This window comes from Tympanuchus pallidicinctus, unplaced genomic scaffold (assembly GCF_026119805.1).
Source record: "Tympanuchus pallidicinctus isolate F22 unplaced genomic scaffold, pur_lepc_1.0 scaffold19, whole genome shotgun sequence".
Taxonomy (NCBI): Eukaryota; Metazoa; Chordata; class Aves; order Galliformes; family Phasianidae; genus Tympanuchus; species Tympanuchus pallidicinctus.
The window spans coordinates 5,799,502-5,824,616 of record NW_026294710.1 but is presented as its reverse complement, the minus strand read 5'-3'; the positions used below and the strand labels follow the sequence as shown (position 1 = coordinate 5,824,616).

The window sequence follows — 25,115 nt, the reverse complement described above, 5'->3', positions numbered from 1 at the left end:
CCTCTCAGCAGTACCCCAACTCTAGGTGAGACACAGCATCAGGGGTGGCCTTGTTAATAAGCTCTGCAGATCTATGCACTTGGACTTTCCCGAGTGCTGTTTGGAGAAAGGAACTTTAGGATGGATGACAGGAACCGAAAAGATAGTGGCTCAAAAATTGGAGTCTGGAGAAGGCAGCAGGAAGCACCGTCACTGAGGCCAGCCTTGTTGGCCATTTCTTTGGAGTGGAAAACATGCAAATTTCTATTTACAAGTGGATTAAGATTGACATTTTGAGAGTAATTTTTATTCTTTTTCACATTAGTAGGTCTAGAGTTAATTTTTTGTAGCTTTCTTGGTTTTGTGTTAGGGTATTTTAATGCTAAAACTGCACAAATTCACATCCATTCGTATTGGATAGTGGCATGTTTATTGCAACTACAATGATTTGGTTCAAATCATTGCTCAAATTGTAATTGAGCAATGTCACCAAATCATTACCCAATTTAGATTTCATGCACTGCATACAACACCATGTTTACACAGTTTCAAGTGTGCCTTATCTGTATATTAGCATCATGGTGACTCTTGTTGCCAAACTTTATGTGATTGCTTAGCTAATTGAAGTGAGTTTGGGAAGCATAATTCCTCTTATCTTTATCTGCATGTGGAACTATTTTTGTTAGCAGTACTACCCATAGCAAAGCAGTAGAGATAGAGATTTGGAGATCAGAAACCAGCAAACAAGAATTAAATGTGTGAGACCCAGTAGAACTTTGTGAATTGATCTCATTTCTTGTCCTTCCTCCAGGGAAAAGTTCGTTCATCAAAGCTAATTGTTTTCCTCTCTCTTTTTAAAATCTTCTTTAAGTATTTTAATTTTATTCAGTTTCATATTTTGAAACAGGTAAGTGTTTGTTCTATTACTCTGCTATTCTCTAAAAACTAGGAAACTTTTTCTTCTAGTTTGGGTTTTCCATCTTTCCTCTTCACAGTGATGATAGGTAGTTTGGTTCATTGAGTTGTATTTTTTTTTCATTTTCCTTACTGAAGGCAAACCCTAAACGTTTTTCTCTATTATTATATTAGGAATTTGTACTGACCCCAGCTTAAGCATTGGGTCATAATCAAATTTGTTTCTGGAAACCTTTGAATTTACACTTCCACAATATAATTATATCATGCGTATATGTTTATGTATATCTTAGATAATTCCTTTAGAGCTGGAGGCACTATCAGAAGTATTATTGTGATTTTCATGTGGGTTGCCACTCAAGCTAATTTATTCAATATAGGATGCATTTATTGCTCTGCAAAAGAGTGTACATTGGGTACCTTCCTGCACTGAAGTTATTTCGATGATAACTCAAGTATATTGCACTTTGTTGCACAGGGTATACTCACCCAGAGCATCTCTGGTATCACATTCTAGACACTATCTTTTATATCTTACACACCACCTCTTTCTTGAACAATGTTGGTAAGATTGGAATACACTATTCCTTTTCTTCATTAGCATTAATACTGCCCCTTCTCCATTTAAATATTATATCCAATACATGCAAGTATGTGAGTCATCTGTTATTTACTGAAACACCTTCCTTTTCTTCAGTTTCTGATGAACCAGACCTACTTTCCTCAAAAACTCTGGCAGAAATGTAGCTTGAAGTATAAATGAGGTACTCAACAACTGAAAATGGCCAATATTTGAATTCTCTTTCAAAATGTGAAGTTAACAGTGTTAGACACTTTGGGATGTGCTGAGTGATAGTTATTTGGCATATTCTTCATAAAGACTCTCAAGCATTGTTAGTCCGCACAATAGTTGTTGAAAAAGCCTGAGTAAAGCTCACCTGCTGAGCCAAATACCTTCTGAAAACAAGGAACTGGAGCTGAAGGATAATCACAATTTATAGAGCAGACTTTCTGTGGACTTGCAGTCATCTTTGACAAAGCACTGCTGATGAATATTAGAAGCTGATGATACTTAATTACATTTCAGTTTGCTTCTGAGAGTAATTTTTTTGTGGAATTAACTGATTGTTGGACCATATGAAAGAATACACTATTCTGGAGCCTCTGCTAGCCTTTGCTGCAGCAGGGTAACAGGCAAAGTCAAATATTCATTGCCTGGGATAAACATTTGTGTTTTGTTTAACTTAATCTTTTCAAACATATTTGCTAATGGAATTTAATTACTAGCCAGCTCCTTCAAAAACAGAAATCCCCAGTACCCCTGAGTTGTCTTTGCACAGTGCATATTATCTCCCTTCTAGACTGATGTGCTTCAGAGACCAATAAAGGCAGTCTTCAAGAAAGCTTGAATTGAGGTAGCTTTGATGAATAGACAATACACTCCTGTGTACTTTTCACAGGATTCTGGTCTGGAAGAACAGAAAAACTTATCCTGTGCTTGGGAACATGGTTGGATGACAACAGTGTAATTTTTATTAGAAGAAAGAAACCACAAGTAATGAGCAAATCTGCATCAGAGTAATGCTCACCTTGTTCTGTATTGTATCATTCAACTAGCTACTCAAATGTCTGCTCTAATAATTTTGCATATGGGGATTATATATTCTTCACGTGAAGCTGCAAATTTTATTTGCAGTTGCATATATATTTATATATATTTATTTAATATATTTATTTCTCCCATTGGAGTTAGGTATCTTCATGCATTCTCAAAAGGTATAACATTAAGATCATTCAGTTGCAATTCAGCCTGGGCACTTCTTTGTTAAGCACTCTCCTCAGTTATGTATTCCACTGAATCTGATAGTTTTTGTCTTCACAGTCACACAAATTTTGACTTTAGTAGAGTGCTTTCCAGTAACTCAGGGCATTCTGTAAGAGACATTCCACATGCTGCAGGGTAGTGCACATAGGATCATGATCCACATTGGATCATATTATGAGAAAGATCACGCCTTCCCATGAGAGACAAATGACAAATTCAACCAAGTAATTTTAAAGCAGTACAATGCACATCTTTCCTCTGAAAAGACAGTGAGGGGATTTGATAATTAACAGAATGCCTTATCTTCTTCTGAAATCGCTGTCTTGTGGCACTTGCAGTTTTTGCAAAACAGCTTTATTCTCTGTCTGTTTTTATTCCAGGTGATGGAACGATGGGAGAATCAAGGCAGCCCTCAGACAAGCCTATCTGCTCCAGCTCTGCCACAGAATATTCCCTACCCACCCACTCTTCACAGGAGTTCATTTCCCGATTCAACAGAGGCCTTTGATCCACGGAAACCTGACCCATATGAGCTGTATGAGAAATCAAGAGCTATTTATGAAAGTAGGCGTAAGTGAAAATCCAGTTCATCCTGCTGGCCATTTAAGATTTTATTTTTTTGCCTATGAATGTGCCATCACTGACGCAATTCTCCTTAATTAACTTTTGTGATTTAAAGTAAGAAACTATAATCCCAATTAATATAGGGCATTTCAAAAAATCTGCACTTGCATATTTTCCAAGATCTTCCTAGATTTTAAAGCTTCTTTCACAGTTTTGCTTCCTAATATTTCCGTTCTCCTCGTTTTGATGGAAGTCCTTAGTGAATAGTATAGATGCCACTCTATTTTGATGTGCTAGTTTTCTTTATGATTTATAAATAAGAGGATGTGAAATTATCATATGGTTGTTACATTTGCTTTCAGATCTACATTTGTAGAAGAAATTTCCACTTTCTTTCATTTGATAAAAATGGCTGTGACAAGTTATGACATTGTCTATGATACTTAGAAAGAAATTCATAGTTATAAAACAGTACTGAGCTATCAACATGCCTATCTTGATTTAATTTTGTTTTTAAATAATATACCATGTATTTTCCACAACAAGAATAAAAGGGGTTAAACTCATGTATTCCTTCCCATAAAGAACATTTTTTCAAACTTGGGAGTTTCTTCACTGCAGTTTTTGCTTGCACACATCACCTTTCAATTCGTTTTATAAATTACTTTATCTGATAACCCCAAATTGCTCTATTAATTACACATGAAATATTGCTCTACAGCAAATAAACTTATTTATTTTAGATGAGCCCTGATCTATCATGATCCATGATCTGGGAGGTGCAAAATGGTAAAGGAAAAAAAGGAAATATACTGTTGTCCTCCACAAGGATATCTCACTGAGGTTTCTCAGTACCTTGTCCTTAATTCTTTAGTTACAAATTCAGCACCTCCTGTTTGGCTTTGGTATTTCCAGTATTCAACACTGCAGGAAAATAAGTGTTCATTTTACACCAACTCTAAATTAATTTTAACTCTAGTATCTAAACTGCATCTCACATTCCTCTATTGTTTGCTACTATGACAAGTGTCACCATCTTTCCCCACCGTGTAAGCATCCATGTAAGGGGAACTTCCTTGAATAGAAATTGTCACCTTAAAATTCACTTTTCACAGTCCAGATTTTTCTTCCTTTTTACTTTTTTTTTTTTTCCATTCTTTCAATAAGTGCTTATAATGAAGTTCCAAAGTTTAAATCTAAGTGCTAAAACAAATTAGTGGCATTATTCAGCAATACCATTTATTTTATTTACCTTAAATATGGATCTGTGGACTTACAGCAGACCCCCTATAAAAACTATAAAACCACTACGTAAAAACTATAAAAACTATAAAAACTGCTTGATCTTTGATCATGAACTGTTTCAGTGTCTTTTATAGATATATATATAGACTATAGATAAATATAAAGATTATAAAGATTTGCCAGAGCAGAAATGCCATTCCACAGTGTTGAGATTTGGAACTATAAAGACAAATGAAAGAAGAGAATTATTTCATAGTCAGCAAGGGTTTTAATCCTCTCTACTGAAAACATTCTTGTCTTTGTTTATTGCTTTAAGGAAAGGAAAACCCTTTGTAAATAATTGCTTCACATGTGGATAGTTTCTATATGTGAAGCATTTAAGCAAAAATCTGAACTTTCCATTCAACAAGGTCACAGCTCTCCTGTGCGGTTAAAGCCATCAAGAGTGGAAAAATACAGATTTCCTATACCAAAAGAAATATATTTGAAAGACAATTACGAAAAAATTGCATATGTCATATTTATGTATGAAATATTTATATTGCACCTTCTTTGGTATTGATCCTCGATATAAATATTTCCTTACCTATAAAATTTCCGTAAATATTAATGAAAGTAAATAGGTTCAGTCAATGTTTGCCCTTCATAGGACTGTGGGAATATAGACCTGATGTCAAGGACAAAGATTAGCTTACAACCTGAGCCAATGACACTACACCAGAAGATATATTGCACCATTCAATAAAAGAATGAAGTGATTCATTGTCATTCGTGGGTGCCTTCTGTGAGTTTTCTGTTTGCTTCCTTGACCAACATGAACTCCAGTCTTTGATTGGTACAATCTACTTTGTACAGGAGCACATGTTATGCCAGAGAAAGAATGGATAATTCATAGGTTGGAATTATATTAAAACCTGTTTTCAGATGATATAACTGTATTTGAGTTCTGTCCAAGAGGGAAATGGAAACTGGCAACCTAGACAAAATAAGAATTAAAATCATGAAAATCCTAGGCCCACAACAAGATAGTGAGGGATGAAAGCAAGACTGCAGTAACCGCTCCTCTCAGATTTCTAAGTGTCCTGATATTCCAGCTAACCCTGAAAGCCTTAACCTCTTCTCTTGTGCCAGACATGCTAAAAACTTCTCCACAATACTTTGATTCCACTATTCCCAACCAGTCTCTTCTGCATTCATTCATATCCCTTGGTCACAAGCAATTGCTTTCAAGTACCTTTCATGTCCCTGACTTTTTTGTTTCATAAATGCCATCAGCACATCCGCAAATTCAGTTTGTCACGCCATTGCTTTTGTTGGGTTTTGTTTTTTGTTTGTTTGTTGTCTTATTTTGATTTGTTTTTTTACATAGTGCTTGCATTTCCTGAAGTGAGAGAAAAAAAAACAGGCAGGAAATCCATTACTGAGTCAAGAAGTTGTCATCCAAATTGAGTATATGGGAGGCAAGATAATTCCAAGTTCCAAGATAATACACACGTAGTTTCCTGCCATGTGGCTGTGTCAAGCTGGTTGTCTTTAAGTGCACAGGAAAAGTTCAGCCTTCGGTATTTTTTCAAGTCCTCCTTATCTCAAAGAAAGCTTGCCTTATCTCTTGGCAAGAGCTGAAAAGAAAGAGATTTGTCTCCTAAAAATAGCACAAGAAAGTGAACAATCATGACCTAGAAAATTCAGAAAAAGTGGTGCTGGATTTTGGTTCCCTTCACTGGGGGGCTGTTATTAAACAGTTCCCTTTCATACTGCTATAGCTCTGAATCTCTATGGATCAGCTTATCAGAGGATCTCACTGCAATCAGCACTCACCAGGACCACATCAAAGCCTCCTGCTTCCCCATCAAGGATATGGGTGCATTGTGCATCACAGTGTGGTGGTGTGAGCACAAGTGATGTGACTCAAAGCTGAGCAACAGCTGTCCGCTAGATATGCTCACCCTTACCTACTGATAGCAGGAGAGAGTCTCCAAGCATGAAGTCACCACAAAACAAAATCATTTTCATTCTACAGAAGTGTTTCTCCACCCCAGGTATATGAAGGGTCTGCATGACCCTGTGCAGTAGGGACGTTTCAATTTTTAATGATCACACATGAGTTACAAAGGACCTCTACAAAACCTGAAATGATTTTGTAGAGGCTGTTCTGGCAATATGGATCTGAGATAAATCAAATGATGCATAATTAGAAAACTGGAGTGCAACAGTATTTTGTAAGTTGTAGCTCCTTGGAAAATTTTTTGTCACCTGTTAGCTGTTGCCTGTCAGCTCTTACCCATCAGCTGCCACCTTCCTCTGCTGTCACCTGCCATCAGCTCTGTTCAACAGCTCAAAATAGCCAAAAAGGAGCATAAAGTGTTTCCCAAGATTGATGAAGTCACATCTTCAAAAATAGCTGTCTGAAAGTAAAAGAATGGAAATTGTTTTTTTACTTCTTTCTCACTCCTTTCTGCAGCTACATCTCTTCTTTTTTTTTTCTTCTCCCCATTAATGAAAACCTATGCAGCTCTCTGCTGTCAGCATTTTCCACCAGGCTTAGAAATGGAGGAGAATCTTTGCTCAAATAATTGGATTATTTTTCGTTTTTTCCATCCAAATACACAATTTAGATGTCTTAAAGACAAATCACTTCTTTCTCCTTACGAAAACTCTTGCAGTGTGACAGCCCTGTGACTCTGAGGATAATCATACCTCATTATCAGGAGGAAAATCAAACATGACACATCAGATCAGGAATTTCATGTTAATAAAACAAACTGTGAGTCCATGTGAACCACTTGTTAGAGCTATAATGAGCGCTGCAGAACTTACTCTCCTGAATTTAACATTTTTGCCTTCAAAGATTTTCCTTATTTTATTACTTATATGGAATGATGTTTTTTTAAATACGCAGTCAAACTGACTTTGGCCAGAAGCCTACATAGGCAGACATCACTCAGATAGGTGACACAAAGCTGCTGGGAATCATAATGCTATAATCTCCCATTATAAAATGTGTAATATAAATTTGGCTTCATGTTTCTCTAAAGAAAACAGCAAAATGAAACATTTCTTCATAGTAATTAGGTTACATTTCTCTTTCAGTCAGTGTTGTAGTACAGGAGTGGCAATGTGACACAGAAATGCCAGTAGGAAGAACAAGATGAGCACGTGATAAGCTCTCATTAAAAGTGAATTCTGGACAATTACAGCTCCATCTTTAGAAGATCAAAGATCCCTTCTGTCCCATGTTAATTTCTCTCCTCACCATGGAATCATGAATTTCCCAAGTTCTTTTCAAATTTACCATCTGTCTTATGTACTGTAATTCCTTTTTCTTCCGATAAACTGGAAAGCAACCAAAAAGCAAAGTCCACCAACAACAGTGAAGCCTATAGATACTAAATGTATTAGCATAATTTGTTATTAGCCTTTATAAAATAAGAGTGTTTTCTTATAGAAACTTATGAATGACTTTTACTAAGGGTCACATCAGGCATTTTAATACAAATTCCCAGTCTGCCTTTCCTCTGAAATATAATTTTAGAAATTCAAAACAAATACAATTTCAGGTGTCCGCAATAGGAAAGATTTTTCACACAATGTTATACAAATCAATAATGTGTAACCTTGAAAATACCATTTTTGCAGGAAAGTACTAAGGCCACCAGAGTTTTCTAACTCTGATACTCATAGAACATTTTAAAAAGATGGAGTCTATAGAACGGAATGCATTATCACCTGAGAGGGTCTATGGCACAGCCTACATCAAACCAGAATTTTCTTCTTGGTGCTTGTTGGCTGAAGGCCAACACTCTTAAAAATTTGAAAGAAATTTTTCACATCACTCTTAGGACCATTTTTTCAGACAGTATTTCTGCCCCTCACCAGCCCCCTTCTCCCCCACCCCAAAAAATCCTCTTATTTGTTTCCATTTTTGCTTACCTTTAGTGCAGGAAACTAATCAGTGTAATTCATTGTGCTGTGGTAGTGTTTAATACATAGTAATCTGATGTGTTATAGAAATATGAATGTATGGGTGAAGGGTTCTAGTTTGAAATTTTCCTTGTGCTCAGTTTGCCAAATCATTCAGCCTCTCTGCTCAGCAGTTCCTGCCTCAGTGACATATGCCTGCCTTCACTTAGTAAATAATAGACTAATTTACTGATTATTGTGTAGTAGCATCAAACTGGTTCTTGACCTAGAGTATGAACAACTGGGTTGTAGAAAGATAATTTCTCTGAGTAATTTCCAGACAGGACGAGTTGTTTTCCTTACATCTGTTTCAACCCCAAGCAAGAGATTAAGAGCTAGAAAAAGATTAAGACTTCATACTACTAAATGAATGCAGTTTTTTTTTTTTGGTTTTTTTTTGTTTTTGTTTTTGTTTTTTTGTAATAATTTACTATTAATGAAAGGAAAGGAAATTTAGCAGACCAGCTTCAAATAATTTCATGTTGTTCATCTCTGCAGAAGGAGTTACTCACCATGGCAAAATGGATTTGTTGGTTATAAGAACTGACAGTGAAACCAAAAGCATTTTCAAATGGAATTATAAGAATACCATCACCACAGTACTGTGGATGTAAAGTGCCTTTGATTGCTGGATTGTAAAGTAGATCCCAAATGATCTACACTAATCTGAAGTGTCATTTTTACAATTGATTGCAGTATTAAAGATGCAGTATTCCTTTCTCTCAAACAATTTACAGTTTATTAAGAGGTGTACAAATAGATTTTCATCTGTAAAGTAATAGGGTGCACATTAGAAGTCAAAGTACTAGTTTAAGTACTTACTGACTTGCAAGTGTTGGAACTTGGTCGCACATTACCATCTTCTGCAGAGCAGGGCATGAGACCAATGGGAACAGCATCACCTGTGTGCAGCTTCAGTCTGCTCCTTGCCCACATTTGGAAAGGGCAGCATTATGTGATCATATTCATCCTGTTCATTTGTAAAACTCTCATTTACCTAAAGCATGGGTAGAACTGAGAAGATGAAACATCACTTTCATTTCAGGAATGTGTCTGGTTTATAGTTTATTTCATTTTCATAAATACTTATGATTTCAGTTTCAAAATTATGAATACTTAAAATGAATTGAGATTCTGTACATTTAGCTTAAATTAAGCAATAATCCAGACCTGCAAGCTTTTTACTATCCCATCTTCTAATAACAAACTTACCCTTCATTTGATCTGGACAAAATCTTGGTGTACCACAAATCTTTCCCAACCAGTGGGTCCTGTGCTTGTCCAGAAAAAAGTAAGAATTCTTTATATAACTGTGCTTGACTTGGAGTTAGCTATGAGTAAGATAGTATTTCTCCTTGCTTCTGAGTGTCTAGAAATTCCTAGAAATTTCACTTTATATTATGATGTTTAGAAATAAGATCTAGGAAGCTTAGAAATGACTTCTAATAGAGGCAATTCTACCGCCAATACCTTGTCTTTTATTTCCAGTATAACAGCTGGCCTAATAAAGGATACTACAAATCTCCCTACCTCTAGAAACAAGACCTTACCAAATTAGAAACTTTGTTATCTCCTCCTATAGACAGATGTATAACAGGAATGTAAGACATTTGGTTCAGGTGAGGTGATCAACTCTAGAGAGAACGGAAGCAGCTCTTAACCACTTTCTGTAAGGAAAAGAAATCAGAATTAAACAAATCAAGCAAACTTTCTTTCTATTTATTGTGAATTCACTCCTTTCCTAGAAGTGATAGTGAAGTAATCTCACAGGTGACTGGAATTTTAGCCACTGTTTGAGCTTGCAAGTCTGAATCTCCATTTCATTTTATGCAGTTTATTGAGAGAACTGGATTAGCTGATGAAAAGGGAATGTTTAGAAGAAATCTTCAAGTATAAAAGTGACTACAGAAGAAAAGAGCAGTTAGAAGTTCTCCTTGTCTACCCAGCTAAGAAGTAGTGGGATAAAACTGCAGCATGCTACATTTGATAAAGATTACAAAAGCATTTAGATGCAAGGATATTTTGTAAGTACTTCTAGGGATTTCTTAGAGAACCTGTAGAGCCACAGCAAGTGGGAATTTTCAAGAACAGCAGGTGAATCCAACAGGGAGCAGATGGGTTGAAGTAAAGCAGGGGATGGCCATACAAGCAGAAAACAGCCTCACAATTCAGAACTTCCTTTTGCACTGCCATCTACTCCAGCATGCAAAGTATCAGCAGCGAAACAGCACTTGGAGCTGCTGCTGCTGAAACAGTCTGTCCCAACAAAAACACCTCCTCTTTTGCCCTTCTAGCTGCGCCCTTTCTATGCAACAGCAGACAGGGCTCTGCAGCCATCACATGCATGTTCATCTGCTGCTGTGAAGGACAGAGGAAAGGAAAAGACATATTTGCATGGGAAAGACAGACTCTGTGTGTAGGATGCTACTGGAGGTTCCTATTATCCAAAGCTTTCCCCTGAAATTACCAGAACTGGATCACTTGGAGATAGGCAGATTCATTTCAGAAATGTTTTGATGTCTGCTTCAGTCTGCACAGATGCTGAGTAAATGGGTAATAGTCTATGATTGTGTTTTTTTAAACCATTGAGATTTTAAAAAAAAAGAGATTGTGGTTTTTTAATCTATTGAGATGTCATCTACAAGAAACGCAAAAAGGCAAAAGAGAGGAAAAAATCAGTTAATATAGATGCCTTGAGACATTATGAAAAAAGAACTCAGTCTTCTCATTATGCTTTAATTTTGCAGAAGTAAAAGATGTAGGATGTGGACAGGGAGGACACTGGAGAGGCTCTTCTCATACTGGTGAATCCTCTACCCAGCCTCCCTCATCTCCCTTCTCTCATCTCCCTCATTAAGACTTGCACAAATCGTAATCATTCTATATTTGCAGTGCTGTCTGCATGCATTTAAAAGATCTGTTCATAGTTGTGGTGGTGGGCAGCTGGTCTCTTTGTGCTGCCCTCTCCAAACATGCCTTGTGCTGCCACATTTCCTGAAAGGTGGAGACAGAACATTTTATGTAGTCAAATATTAGAAAATGTCAAAATGCACTTACTGATGGAACAGGAAGTAAATGGAAGGTTTTAAACTGCCATACATAAAGGTTAGTTGCCTATAAAAAGTAATTCACAGGTTTTTATAAAAAAGATCTTGCTAGAATCTGTCAGCATTTCGTAAAATTACCAGTTCGGTTTGTTCTTAGCAGATAGAAGACATCAGGATGTGTAGAAATGGTATGCATTCTGCCTGGCTGGGAACCAGTGGTCCTTCTGCTTGTCTTGAAATCCAGGGTCTTTGAGCCTGGAATTATGTGAGTTTTGGAAAGAACTACCTGTAACCTGCATTTGACATGGGCAGATGTTGCCAATAAAACTTCTTATTTTATGTTAAATGTTCTTCGGATTTCATCCCTCTTTTGACTTTTTTTACAAGTTCCTAACGGCTTGCCTGTCACATGAGCCCAGACATTTAAAGATGATGTCCTATTTTTCGAAGTGCCAGAAAGAATTACAAAGATCCTAGACCCTACTGCTGGTAGCAGATTCCTCCTAATTGGAATGCAGCTTTGCTGTGTTTACAAAAAATGAAGGTCTGCACTTTGATTTATCTTTCTGGCAGTCATATGTTTAAGAACTTTTAGGCTTGATTCAACAGCTCAGCATAGCAAAATAACAAGTTTCATATGTGTGAATTTCTAAATTGCAACAATAGCAAATGCTAGATGTTGAATGGTAGATTATGAGTGGTAATGACAAATAACACCAAGAGATTCTATATGAGATTCTTCAGAGAAAAGATACCCATGTTGGATCAAAAGCCGGGTAAGACTTAATGACAGCATTTCTGAAGGAAACTAGCTTATTGACAGGCACTTTTGCTTGAGAACAGTGAGAAGTTTACCAAATGATACTGCTAACTGACCAAAAAAAAAAGTTACTATCTTAACAAGTTGTTCCTCAGTTTGTCACAATTTGAGCACATTTTTTCTTCTTTCACTTTGCTTCTTGAGGCCAAGTCTATGGGATATTAGAATGCCTGGAAGCAGAACCAAAAACAGAATGAACCAATCTTAGAGCAGCTCATAAGAGTAATTCTAGCTGGGTAACCAACAGAAAAGGGTTGGATGCTCAGCTTATTGAGACTATCAAGATGAAATTGCTTTCTGTACATTAAAATCATTGAAAAGATGTGAGTAAAAAGAATCATTTGTCCAAGTTTGCAGTGGAGCAGCATTTGTGTCCAAGGTGCTGGTTTTCAAGAGTTGTACTGGTGGAATAATTTACATTTAGATAGCACTCCTCATTTGAGATAAATCTAATCAGTTTATAAAATCTAAAGCATGTGAAGAAACTACTTTTACTCTGAAGTAAAGACATTCAACCACCTAGAAACTAAAACACTATGGTCCCCATGACACAACTTATGACACAACAGGCGAACACAAATATAACTGGAGCACAATAATCAAAGGCATGTTTCTGTCCACTGGATTCTCTAGATCTTAGGTAAGCAGGATATCAGTCTTCTGAAACAGAAACCAAGAGCAGATCATGTCAATCATGTAAATACATTTACCAAAAAATAAAGAAATAAGGCATTTGGTAGCATCTATCTTTATTTTGGGGGCAATGTGACTGGTAATGATATTTTAGTTTAGAGTCATATGAACATGCTAGGGCTTTATTTACTTGTTTACTCTCAGTAGGCCAATGCAAATAACTTCTGGTCAAGGATGTTTTGCATTCCATTCTGGATACTTCAGGGATCATAACACATAGTCTGTTACAGCATGTCAAAATCATCAAAAGAAATGTGACAGTGAATTTAGCTATGCATTTGTTCCTGACTCCTCTCATGCCAGCAAGGTAGCTGTATGTGAAAACAAACTAATGATTAGTGCCCTGTACGCAAAATGCAGCTACCTTGAAACTACCTGCATGAAAAGTGAATTCACCTGTATTTGCCTTTACATACAACCGTTTTTATTGGCCCCTGGCAAAATCTTGTTCTTCATGGTGATAAAAGACAGTTTGCAGTTGAGTTGGATAGAAGCAATGATCAAGTCATTTAAACACAGCCATTAAATCTTTCATTTTATTGCTGTGCTTGAATAAGCACAAATATTGTCACTAAATTCCATAATTATAAATACATTAACAGTTTTGTCTTCATCATAAACAATCTTCTGTTGAAAGAATGCTACCATCATGCCATCTATTTCACTTTACTTAGAAATGGACAGAGTTCTACATGTAGCAGGAACATATACTACTCTATAAAATCAGGAAGGAAGGGAAGAGGAAAAAGATGTGCAATAAAAATTGGAAATTGCCCTTTGGTAATTCAAAATACAGCAGAAAAAGTGATGCTGCATCTTTAAATAAATTGAGAAATTTATTTCATCTTTGATTCCCCATTTTCCTATTCAGAACAAGTGCTGCCCAGGACTGGTTTTCGAGTGGATTCCTCTGGCAAGTATTATTCAGTCTTCATTGTCCTGTAAACTAATTGTCCTTCATTTTATGTTTGAGTAATTCTTGTTTTTTAATCATTTCTCTAGATTGTGGCCAGTCATGGCTGGCCAGTCACCATTTCATCTTTGTATGAGTTTTGCAGTGTAATAGAATGCTAAGTCTTAATCTTTTTATACAGTAGGTCTGTATATTGAGCAAGAAGGATTTATTTTTCCTCAGCAAGTCTTTGTGTGTGTTTTAGTGTTTTACATCTGCTTTTGCATGGTAGTGTTCACCCTTTAACTTAATAATTCTCCATAGCTCATGTCCAAAATTTATCTTAAGCATTACTTTGTGCAAAAAATGAAATTAAATCTATCATTTGCTAAAGGACAGAACTGATTTATTATGCAGACCAAACATTCCTTGCTACCTACTTATATCTTATTCTATAAAAACGTAAAAGCAAAATATTTCAAAAAAAGCTTTCTCTGGTGTTTGAATCAACGTTGGTCTTGTACAGTGGCAATGGATGTGATTGAAAAACAGCAGTGTTTCATTTCCTGATGTAATCTTAAATGAACAGTTAAAACACGACATCTCGTACAAAGAAGGCTGTTTTGACAATCCCTCTGAAGTCTATTCTAGCCCCATGCAGCTTGCATAGGGCTCCTAAATTAAATATGATTTGGGGTTGATTTTGCATATCCCAGTAGAGTTTATAGGTTGAATAGGTTTGAATGCTTTAAAAAAAAATAATTGTTATTATTATTTTTATGATGGTATGTATATTTACTAGCTTTTCCTCTCTATAAATATGAAGAGGAAACATCCAGGAAGACTGTAGAATTACTACAGCCAAGCTCTTCATCTTTGCTTTAACTGCAGTGTAGATGAGTTTTAATTAAAACAAAAAATTCTTCTCAACACTTACAGCATAGCTTCAAATACTGGCTTTATCACTGTAAAAATCATTTGGCATTTGTGCAACTTGACTCATACAGAAAATGAATTAATCATTGCCAAAAATATATTTTCTCAACACGCATTTTAGAAACAATTGCAAGTACACTTATCAATGTGTAATGAACGTTGGAATTCAAGTGAATACAGTATAGAAAATGTACCTGGGAGTTGATAATCACATCTGCACCTACAAGATCTCACTATTGTTCAGTAGTAATCTGTTCTGGTGCCTTTACATTTGAAGCAAATTCTCTGTCAGGAGCCAAAAAGCACAATTTCTCAGTGCTCTTTGTCATCCTCATTGTGCAGCAATCATTAGATAGCAGCTTTTCCTATACCACTCTTAAATTCATGGGGAGTCAGTTGGTTTTATAATGTAGCAGAGAGAATTGGTTTTGTCTCTTGTAGGACAAATGATTATTTTAAAGAGCATTCTTTTACACAAGGGAAAAGAAATAAGCAAGAGGCTATAATTATAAAAAGGCAGTAAATTTACTAACAAGAAAACCTAAAGTTATTTTTCTAGTGCACACATGCAGAAAAGTAAAGGAGGGCAGGGATTATTCTTGCACAAGATACTTGTATTATAAATTCAGAAATATTGACTTCAAGCTAAAAATCTCTTTACAGTGAATCTGATAGGACATAGGATATTCAGATGAATTACATTGGGTGGAAGTAAAAGTAAACTGTGTAAAAGACTAATTTAGACTCGGCTTGACTCCTCTGCCTGCAAACCTGTTCATTTCTTCCAATCTGGCACAAACCATGAGGTTCCAATATAGCTTACTAAAGGAAGAAAAAAAAAAAAAAAAAAGGCATGTTTTCCATAACAAAGTCATATTAACCAACGATTTGCTGTCTATTGCAAGGCCCAGAAGTGTCATTTGACTTTAAGTATAGGTAATTTTCTTTGTGAGTGTGATCTATTGAAAATCAGCTCCTGCAAGAAAAGGCAAAATTCAGCTTATCTAACAATCTCTTTTGATGACAAAAAATGCCAGAATCATAGAGAACTAAGCTCTAAAGATATATCAGAGGAAATGTAATCACTTATACAGTTAGGAGTACTTGACCACTGTACATTTAGGAATATTGAAATAGCTAGCATATGGTAGTAGAGATTTTTAGTAAATCTACAAAGCATGGGTTGCTGGAGTAAGAACATGTCATATTGAATGAATTATGTAGCTTTTAAAAATGGAGAAAAAAAAATCAGCAAGACTTTACAGCATATTTTCAATTAAAGAGAATTAACTACCAGGACGGTAGTAGACTGAGACGTAATGCAAAAAAACAATGGTTGCTTGCAACAGACTAACCTGACAACTGATTTTTTCTACCTAACTAATGGCACGTTTAATCAATCTAGATTTCAGCTGGATAGTTTACTGATTGCCACTTGTAACTGAGGCACTTCCATGTTAGCCTGGAGAAGACAGTTCTTAACACAATATAAAGAGGAATGTCAAGAAAGTGGATAAGCAATTATACTAAAAGAATAGTTTCTGAACTGAAGAGATGAGTGGAAAGCCTTGCGGTAGCTCTTCTGTTTAATTTTTATTAATGAACTAAGCACAAAAACAAATGGTGGAAGTCAAATCCATATTCAGGCATGTAATTTCAGGTGTCTGTGGAGTAGTTGTCGCCAGACCAATGGAGAGGCATCAGTGCAGCCAACGGAGTCATGTATGACAACAGTCATACAAGCATGAAAGGTGAAACAACCAGAACAGCAACGGAGGAAATGCTCTCAAGTATATTAGTCAGTCAGTAGACAAGATAATACAGTATCTCAGTCAAAGAACAAGTGTAATCATAGTGTGTAAAATCAGTAAAAATGCTGGAAGAGGTGACCCAGTGACAGAGATCATGAAGAGGCTCAGATACACAGTGCATTCTTTGTTTATGTCTCCACTGAAAAGGTTTCTGTGCTGTTCACTTACAAAAAACATTGTGATAGCAGGAAGCTGGACTAGATGGTGAGCTAGATAGTTCTTTCCACTCTGTTTCTATTGCTCAGTGGGACAAAAAAGTGCATTACTTTTAAAGGCAACTCACTTTCCTGAGAGGAGTTGGCAGAGAATGGGTTCTATACACTTTCACCTCTTTGGTGAAAAGGTTCTTCTGAGCAAGGGTATGGCTAGAGTTAGTTAATCCAAAACTGTGTTAGAACTCAGAAAAGAAGAATATCCCCACATACCTTTTCATGGCCAACCTGTCTTACGTGGACCATTCTAGACAAATAGAAAAATAGACTCATTTTAAAGAATTAATGCCTCTTATTTTAGAGTCTGATCTGACATTGATTTTGATCAGTGTTGTAGATGTATGTGTTCAAGTGAATTATTCGTCTGTGTGCCAGAGCATGTATTTTTCACAACTGAACTTTCTTATACTTGCCCAACTCTGCATATCCACCCGTGTGTGCACCAAAAAAAAAGTAAGGCTTAATTTGCAGCCAACTGCTGGAAACAGTGCCTTTGACTGTTAAGACCTACTGTTAGACCCTACTGTGTATATCTGCAAGGTAATCTCCCTAATAATAAGCCAAGTTCTTTGCTGTATAAGCAAGTCAGGTAAGGATGGAGTATTGTTTTCATCTTGAAATTCCTTTACCTCTCACAACTTTTGAACAACTTTTGCATTAAATTAACATACACACTTCATATGTTCTCTTATTCAGTGTTGAGAAACATCAAATAAGTTGAAAGAAAGTCAGAATATTAAGCTGCTAGGATCTGCTTAGGTTTTTCCTTAAATATATGAAGAGCGTGTTTGGTTTTCTTAGAGCAGTAATACTTGCATTTTACCAGCTGAAGCATTTGAGACTGATTCAGTCTCATTCCTACCAATATACATTGCTGGAGCAATGTACCATGCTGCTTAGTAGAGAGGATTTTTATGGCATGATCATAGTACAGAGACATTGCATGTATTTCTGTGTCTGCCTTTGCATGATCTGACTAAACTAAATCAGTTTTAATTCCAAACTGGATCTGGGATCTGTCCAACCCTGCAGTTTGTGAGATGTCCACTGATGCTCTGTGGAAATGAGTAAATGAGAGTGGCTGAAGCACAGTATTTCAGCCATCTGTAGTTCCACCCCTCCTGAGGAAACACGGCATGACTGGAGACATTAGGAACAGTTTGCTGAAATAAACCTACTCAACCCTTGTTGTCTTTTGGGGTTGGCAACAAGCTGACATGCAACAAAAGCTGTCACAATTTATAGACTGAAGTATAATTTGTAGAAAAGACCATTCGTGCTCATTTCTTGTCTTGCTTTTGCTGATGAGCTCGAAGTATTTCTGATTATTCAGACAAAGTGATAGTCAAAACAAACAGTTTCACAATCCATTACAGTTCCATTTTATACTATTGAAATTTTATTTAAAATTTCTCTTAGTATTTTGAGGGCATCAAGACCCAAAATAATTAGCTTTTTCAAATGAAGCTAAGGATACTTTTAAAAGAAACTGATTTTTAAACAATTCTATATTCCTGAACTGACACATTCCAGTGCAGAACATATGTTTACAGGCATGTTATGCAGGCATATGGAAGTGCAATTTTAATGATTTGTAAAGCTGCTGAGACCTTAATTGGGTAGCATTATGGAATTCAAGTAAATTATGTTAGTTTTCAGTTTAAACCTTAAGACTTAGAGGCTCACAGTGATAGCTTTCATGAAAATCCTTTATTGGAGGTAATTCCTGAAAGTGGAGTACTTAAAAGCTACATTATATTAAAAGAAATATTGGTTTCTGTGTGTGTGGAACTAAAATGGCCTGTAATGATTATTCATCTTTTGTAAGTTGGACTGATAATTTTTCTATGTATCTTTATCTCCCATTTCAGTTTATTTTCTTTAGGTTTTAAAAACTGCAAGGAAAATACAGATTAAATGCCAGAGGTGGCTGAACAGAAAAATATTATGCAGTCTTATGAGAAAGGCATCTTTATAACCACTATTTTGGAAAGACTTTTTCAGTACTGTTCACCTGTGAATGTGTTGTAGCTTGGGTTTAGTGTATTTTATTGAACATAATCATTCTGTAGGGCACCTATGTTTTCAAGTGTCTCTTCCTTGTCTGTGTACAGTGCATTGTGTCCCATTTGTTTCCACCAGCTCTAACCAGGCTGCCATTGGTCATGTGCAGTGAACACCAAAGGGGAGGGAAGGTGGTGAAAATTCTCTGGGAAAATAAATAAATAAATAAATAAAAATGATTTGCTCAGTGGCATTTCCCTTTAAACCAGGTCCTGATTACAAGGAGTTGGATGTTCACCTTCGGAGAATGGAGTCTGGTTTTGGCTTCAGGATCCTTGGAGGAGATGAGCCTGGACAGCCTGTGAGTTATTTCTTCCTGACTTTCCTTGTTTTGTGTCTAAATTCTGTGTAGAAGTCAGGAAAAAAAAAAAGCATAGTAATAATACAAACTGAACCCAGATGATCAGAGGGCTGGAGCACCTCTCCTGTGAAGAAAGGTTGAGAGAACTGGGCTTTTTTAGCTTGAAGAAGAGAAGGCTCCAAGGAGACCTCATTTTGGCCATCTAGTACTTGAAGGGAGCATATAAACAGGAGGGAGTATGAGTGTTTACATGGGTTGATAGAGGTAGGACAAGGGGGAATGGTTTTAAACTGAGACAAGGGAGGTTTAGATAAGATATTAGGAGGAAGTTTTTCACACAGTGGGTGATGACGCACAGGAACAGGTTGCCCAAGGAGGTTGCGGATGCCCCATCCCTGGAGGCATTCAAGGCCAGGCTGGATGTGACTCTGAGCATCCTGTTCTGGTGGTTGATAACCCTGCACATAGCAGGGGGGTTGAAACTAGATGATCATTATGATCCTTTTCAACCCAGGCCGTTCTGTGATTTTGTGACTCCTTGAGCACGGTGTTACAGCTAAAGCATAATGTTTTTTTGTTCATCTAGATAAAGACAGGGCTTTCAGGTTGTCAGCATCTGAAAGATGTCTCAGTAAATTAAGCTAGAACCAGGTTTGACACAATGCATCACTCAACACTTTACTTTCCATCCTGACTTTTCAAGACTGTTTTAACTTTAGGAAGAACAGTTTAAAAGACAAATTATGCAAGACTATGCCTAACTATGTACAATGCAGGCAGTATATATATATATACATAAGCTTAAAATATCCTATTTATAATGCCATTTATTTCCAGAGACACAAAAGGTCCCACTTGGGAGCTGTAGTCCGTGTTCCAGGTTAGATAATATGATCATGTGAAGCATCTAGCATGACAACGTTAGCTTTATACTGTTTGGAAGTAAATACTCCATCAACTAAAACACCAGACAAAGCCCACTTAGATTTATCACAGGTGAAAACAGCTATAAAATATATACAATTTTAAAAAGAAATGAGTATGTATTTTGGTAAAACACTGAGATGTGTATGTAAATAAAATGATTTGAGGAGGAAAGGTAGAATTGGCACTTCCTCAGAATAACTTTGATGGTATAATATAATAATGATGTAAGTAGTTTGTTAGTGAGGACTAATCCTGGATCTATATTGATGACATTTTATTATCACAACCTTATGTGCAGTCTGAGTTCTGTGTTACCACTGTGAACCATTTCCAAGAAAATGTATAACTGATTGATAGGTTTATATATTCTGCATTTGGATTCTTACAGAGAAATACCATTGTCATTCAGGCGTTAACACTAACAAATACATGGTCCTAAGAAACACATGAAATCCTCCATTGTGATGGAGATGTTCACATCTATCAAAAATATCAAAGTATCAAATATGGTAGTGTATTGATGTCTCCTGTGAAACGAAACAAATGCACTGTATTCTGAAGAAGATACTTCACAAAGTGCAGATTGAAACACAAAGAGTCTATTTGAGATTGGAGCAGATTTTCAAAGCTAACCAAGGTGTGTTTATACAGAAGGACTTCAGTATCAAAATGACACTTTCATTGCCAGCATTTTTAAGTATGCCTGAAGTCACTCTGGCATTGCTCTGCTATGCGTTTTGTCCCAGTGCATCAAAAACAAGGCCACGGAGCCACCGTCCTCACATTCTGCTAAGCATCTTCCCTGTCCTCTCTGTATGGCCCAGTCAGTGTGCATTCTTTAAGCTTGCCCACTGAATGCGGCCAAAAAGGAAGTCTCTTGGGAAGTAGAGGAAACGGTCTGTTTTATCCTGCAGAAAATTGGCACCTGTGGAAGATTTTGAAATCTCTACCTGCTTAGGACAGTAGCATCTGATGGCAATTCCCACCTCTTGGGAAAGAGCCCCTGGCTATAGAGGTGCTCAGGCATTCTTTGGAAGTCTCTCTTGATTTCTCTTTCAATTCAATTTTCATTACAAATGGATAATTAAGTAGTCACTGAGAGTGTGTTTGGTTCTGCAGTTTGGAGGTTTATGACTTTCTCAAGGGGAAAAGTGCAGCTGAAATGCCTCATCCAGAAGATGATCGTTTATATAAAATGAAATGATTTCCACCTAAAGGAGGGAGTGAGCACTGACTTAGAATATCTAGTACTCTAACAGTTAGGAATACTTGCATGAGTTGTGAGAGACATGAATTTATGTCTCAGCTCAAAAACCCAGCAGAGTGGGAATTCTGAAAGGAGTCCTTTGCCCCCCAGCCATAGGCATTATGCAGTGAACTGTCACAGAGGAAGCAGCTCTTTCAAATTTCTTTTCAGCAAAGGACTGTCCTGGCTTTATTGTGTGAAGTCAAACAAGTGCTCATAGCTGGATAGCATGTGCAGAGATAAGCACTTGCTATTTTTAAAGAGCAGGAGTGAAATGCTGCCTTCTGTGTACCACCTCCAAAGATGCTTCTCTGTCCAACTAACAATTGCTCTCAGCCTGCACTTAGCCTCTTAGCAGCTGCCTCTATTTCAGGGTTTACAAACACAAAAGCATTTACCCCCAGATGTGTCATTCTAACAGGATTTATGCCTCCCCACAAACCATTTCTCAAAGCTCCCAGGAATGAGGAGAATCTAGCCTGAGGCTGAGGAGCCTATAAGGCAGAAAGGAAGCTTAGAGTTAGGGGGTGTAGTGCCAAACATCTTGGCTCTCACTCCCTTTGTGCCCGTCCACCCATTTCGCTGCCCACATTCATCCCTAGTGAAGAAGACAGACGTGCTCCACTTAAAAAAAAAAAAGTTTCCATCTTGTTTGTACTCCAAATATAAGAACTCTTAACTCTATTTTCTCACCTCCACTACTTCCCTGCTCCCCCACAGACAGCCCACCCACAGCCTCCTATTCCTTTCTCCTTCAGAAAAGGAGCAGCAGCTTCTGCCTGTGCTCCAAATCTTGCATTTCCTATAAAACAAGAACTGAGACTCTTTGAAATGCTTGTTTCAGCTCTCCCGCTGTGCAGTCAGGTAACACAGAACAAAAAGAAACTTTCCTTGCCTTTTGTCTTTGTGGTTTGGTTCCTCAAAAAGAGTGTGGATTTTTCAGCATAAGACACTACGTTTCTCAAAGAAGCAGAGTCCACATGAATTTTTTCAAAACAATAGCACTGACACTATAGAGAACCTGTAACAGTTTGCTTCTAGTTACACTAGCTGCTCACCCTCAGAAGGAGAAAATGCTGCTGAAATAGTCCACTTTAAATATTTGTAAGCATAAAGATGCTTTCCAAAAGAAAGACTTAAGTTTGTGAAGGTATCTCAAACATCATGACTGTGGCTTGTGCAGTTCCAGTCACCTCTTGAACCTCATGAGATCAAGCCACCAAAGGTATTTATCACATCTTCCTATGGCCTGGCAAATTATAGATAATGACTCTATTACAGGGTATAATATTGCTGAAGCTACAAATTGCCATCCCAAAGTGGGGAGGTATTTTGAATACATTCAAACAGCTCAAACTCAAAATCACAGGAACACACACATAATTACAGTAAGAGTTTCTCCTTTTCAACACGACCTGGCTGGGATTCATTTCATAAACGCCTGCAAGATGTAAGTGAGCTGCTCCGAAAGCAATGCCTCCTATTTTATTATGTTGTCCACAATGTCAGAGGTAGGTGGAGGTATTGCAGTAGAGATTGAACCTTCCCACCAATATTCCCTTACATTTTGTTGCTGTGTGAAAGATGGCAGGGCAGTCTGACAAAACGGCATCTGGCATGGCAGTGTGTATGAAGCAAAGATGTGTCATTGAATTCCTATGTGCAGATAAAATCACTGACATTGATTGACTCTTGCTGAATGTTTATGGTGGATGTGAGAACAGTGGTGTGATTTGTTCTACATTTCAGCAGTGGCAACAGCGACGGTGGGGCATCTATGCTGGTACAGATTTTCATGCGTGCAAAATGCAGGCTCTTGTTCATCACTGGCAAAAACGAACAGCTAATGGTGGTGACTGTGTTGAAAAATAGTTTTTTGTAGGTGAGAATTTGCACTAAACACTGTTACTGCTCTCACTGCATCTGTTGTCGTTTCAATGGAAATAAATTGGAGGCACTACTTTTAGAGCAACCTGCAGTATTTTGTGCTCAGTGCCAAGGAAGAGACATTTCTAAGACATAACAGAAGTCTGCAGAGCAGAATGTTAGGGTAATTCAGACCACACATTAGGAGCTCCTATTTTTAGCATTGGTTAGAGTTCAGAAGATTATCTTGAATCCAGACATTTAAAATTAGGTGAGATTTATCACACCTTAGATGTCTATTTTGTAAAGTTTATTGCATGCCCATGAATCTATTCTATTTATATTGAGAGAAACTGAAACATAAAGTCAAATAGTTAGTAAGTGTCACAAAGAAACTCAGTACCAAAACAGACATTAACATGGATGAGTTATAAAACCCAAACTTCAGATTATGCTGTGTCACAATCTTCCTAATCCCACCATTTTGCATGCTTAATCTCAAACAGTGGGTGAAAATTACCTTTTTTCTCTACAACACAGTCTTTATTGCCATAAATGTCATCATCCTTTTCCTTATGCATTCAAAGTAATCTCATACCTGGTAATATAATCCTGATAAATGTTTTGTTTAATTTGTGTTTTGCTTGTAGAATTTATAGCTATTATGGAAACTACTTAGCCATGAAATGAGAGCACATAGTGGATAAGAAGCAAATTCAAACATGGAAAATGAAAAAGGAGAATGAAGTCATACTTGCTTCTAAACATGCCCAGTAACAGATATGGTGGCCATTGTCTTGGCAAACAAGCTACCTGCAGTGTTCAAAATAGCACTGCTGCTTTTGTCCAGCAGTGTCCTTTTGCATAAATCAGTCGCACAGTCACACTCCACTGTAGACATTGAAAAGAATAAGAAGTAATTACTTGATTTGTTACTTGATTTGATTACTTCCATAAGTGGAAGGAGTTTTTGCATTTTGCAGTAGATACTGTGAGCTGCCTTTATGCTTCTTCAAAGTTTAAAGATGAACAAATTATTCAATATTTTGGCAGCCTAGGATCAATTATAAAGAAACTGCAAATACCTAGTAATGCAAAAGAAGGAAGATAATCCTTACAATCCTACAATCTAAAGAAGCTTCTCAAGATAATTAAGAAAAGTTTTGACAAGATAGACAAATGCAAAGGTTTTGAGTTACTTTGTGCAGATCCAGCTAAATTTGGCTTTGCACGGATCATTTCTTCTCCAGTGAAGAGGAATAACCGCATATTTCATAGCTGTGTTTTTCACAAAGTGTTTTCCAAAGCTTTGAGGTGTATTCTTCCAGTGTTTGAAGAACAGAATGGAGAACCTGAAAGAACATCTCTGGGAACTCAGCCTGGTATTGCTTATAACATCAGGAAGCAGGAAAATGCCAGATCTTGTTCTGTCTTTGCTACGTTTTCTAAGCAACAGTGAGACAAAGACAGGACAGAAAATGGGGAAAATTCTGCAGGCTCCACACGGGGAGTTTCATTTAAACACTCTGTTGGGGTGCTTCCAACTCTGCAGCTGAGACCACAAAAAACAAGACCACCTGTGTGACTACAATATCAGCCTTTTCAGCTCTTCATGGAAAGCAATATGAGACGGCTTTATCTTTTATTATTTAAAGTGGATTGTCACACAGCATGTCACATCCATCATTCTATGCTCACTCTAGCACTGAACAGGAGAAAAGAAAATTTGGAACTTGCTCTGTGAATGCTTTAATATTCTTTCAAAGAGAGCAAGATCTGTTAGAATCAGTCTTGACTCTTCTACCAGTTATT

General features: G+C 37.0%; 1 protein-coding gene across 7 annotated transcripts in view; it reads left to right on the top strand.

The window, feature by feature from the left end:
* MAGI2 (membrane associated guanylate kinase, WW and PDZ domain containing 2) overlaps positions 1-25,115 on the top strand; it is a 699,053-nt gene that overhangs the window by 610,921 nt on the left and 63,017 nt on the right. For 5 of the 7 annotated variants that reach the window (XM_052680841.1, XM_052680839.1, XM_052680842.1 and 2 more), the window contains 2 exons: positions 3,100-3,289; positions 19,173-19,264. In XM_052680841.1, coding sequence (XP_052536801.1) covers positions 3,100-3,289; positions 19,173-19,264 — 282 coding nt within the window. Of the gene's footprint in view, positions 1-3,099; positions 3,290-13,919; positions 13,962-19,172; positions 19,265-25,115 lie in introns of all 7 variants that reach the window. The other 2 variants (XM_052680845.1, XM_052680840.1) reach the window with 2 other exon arrangements.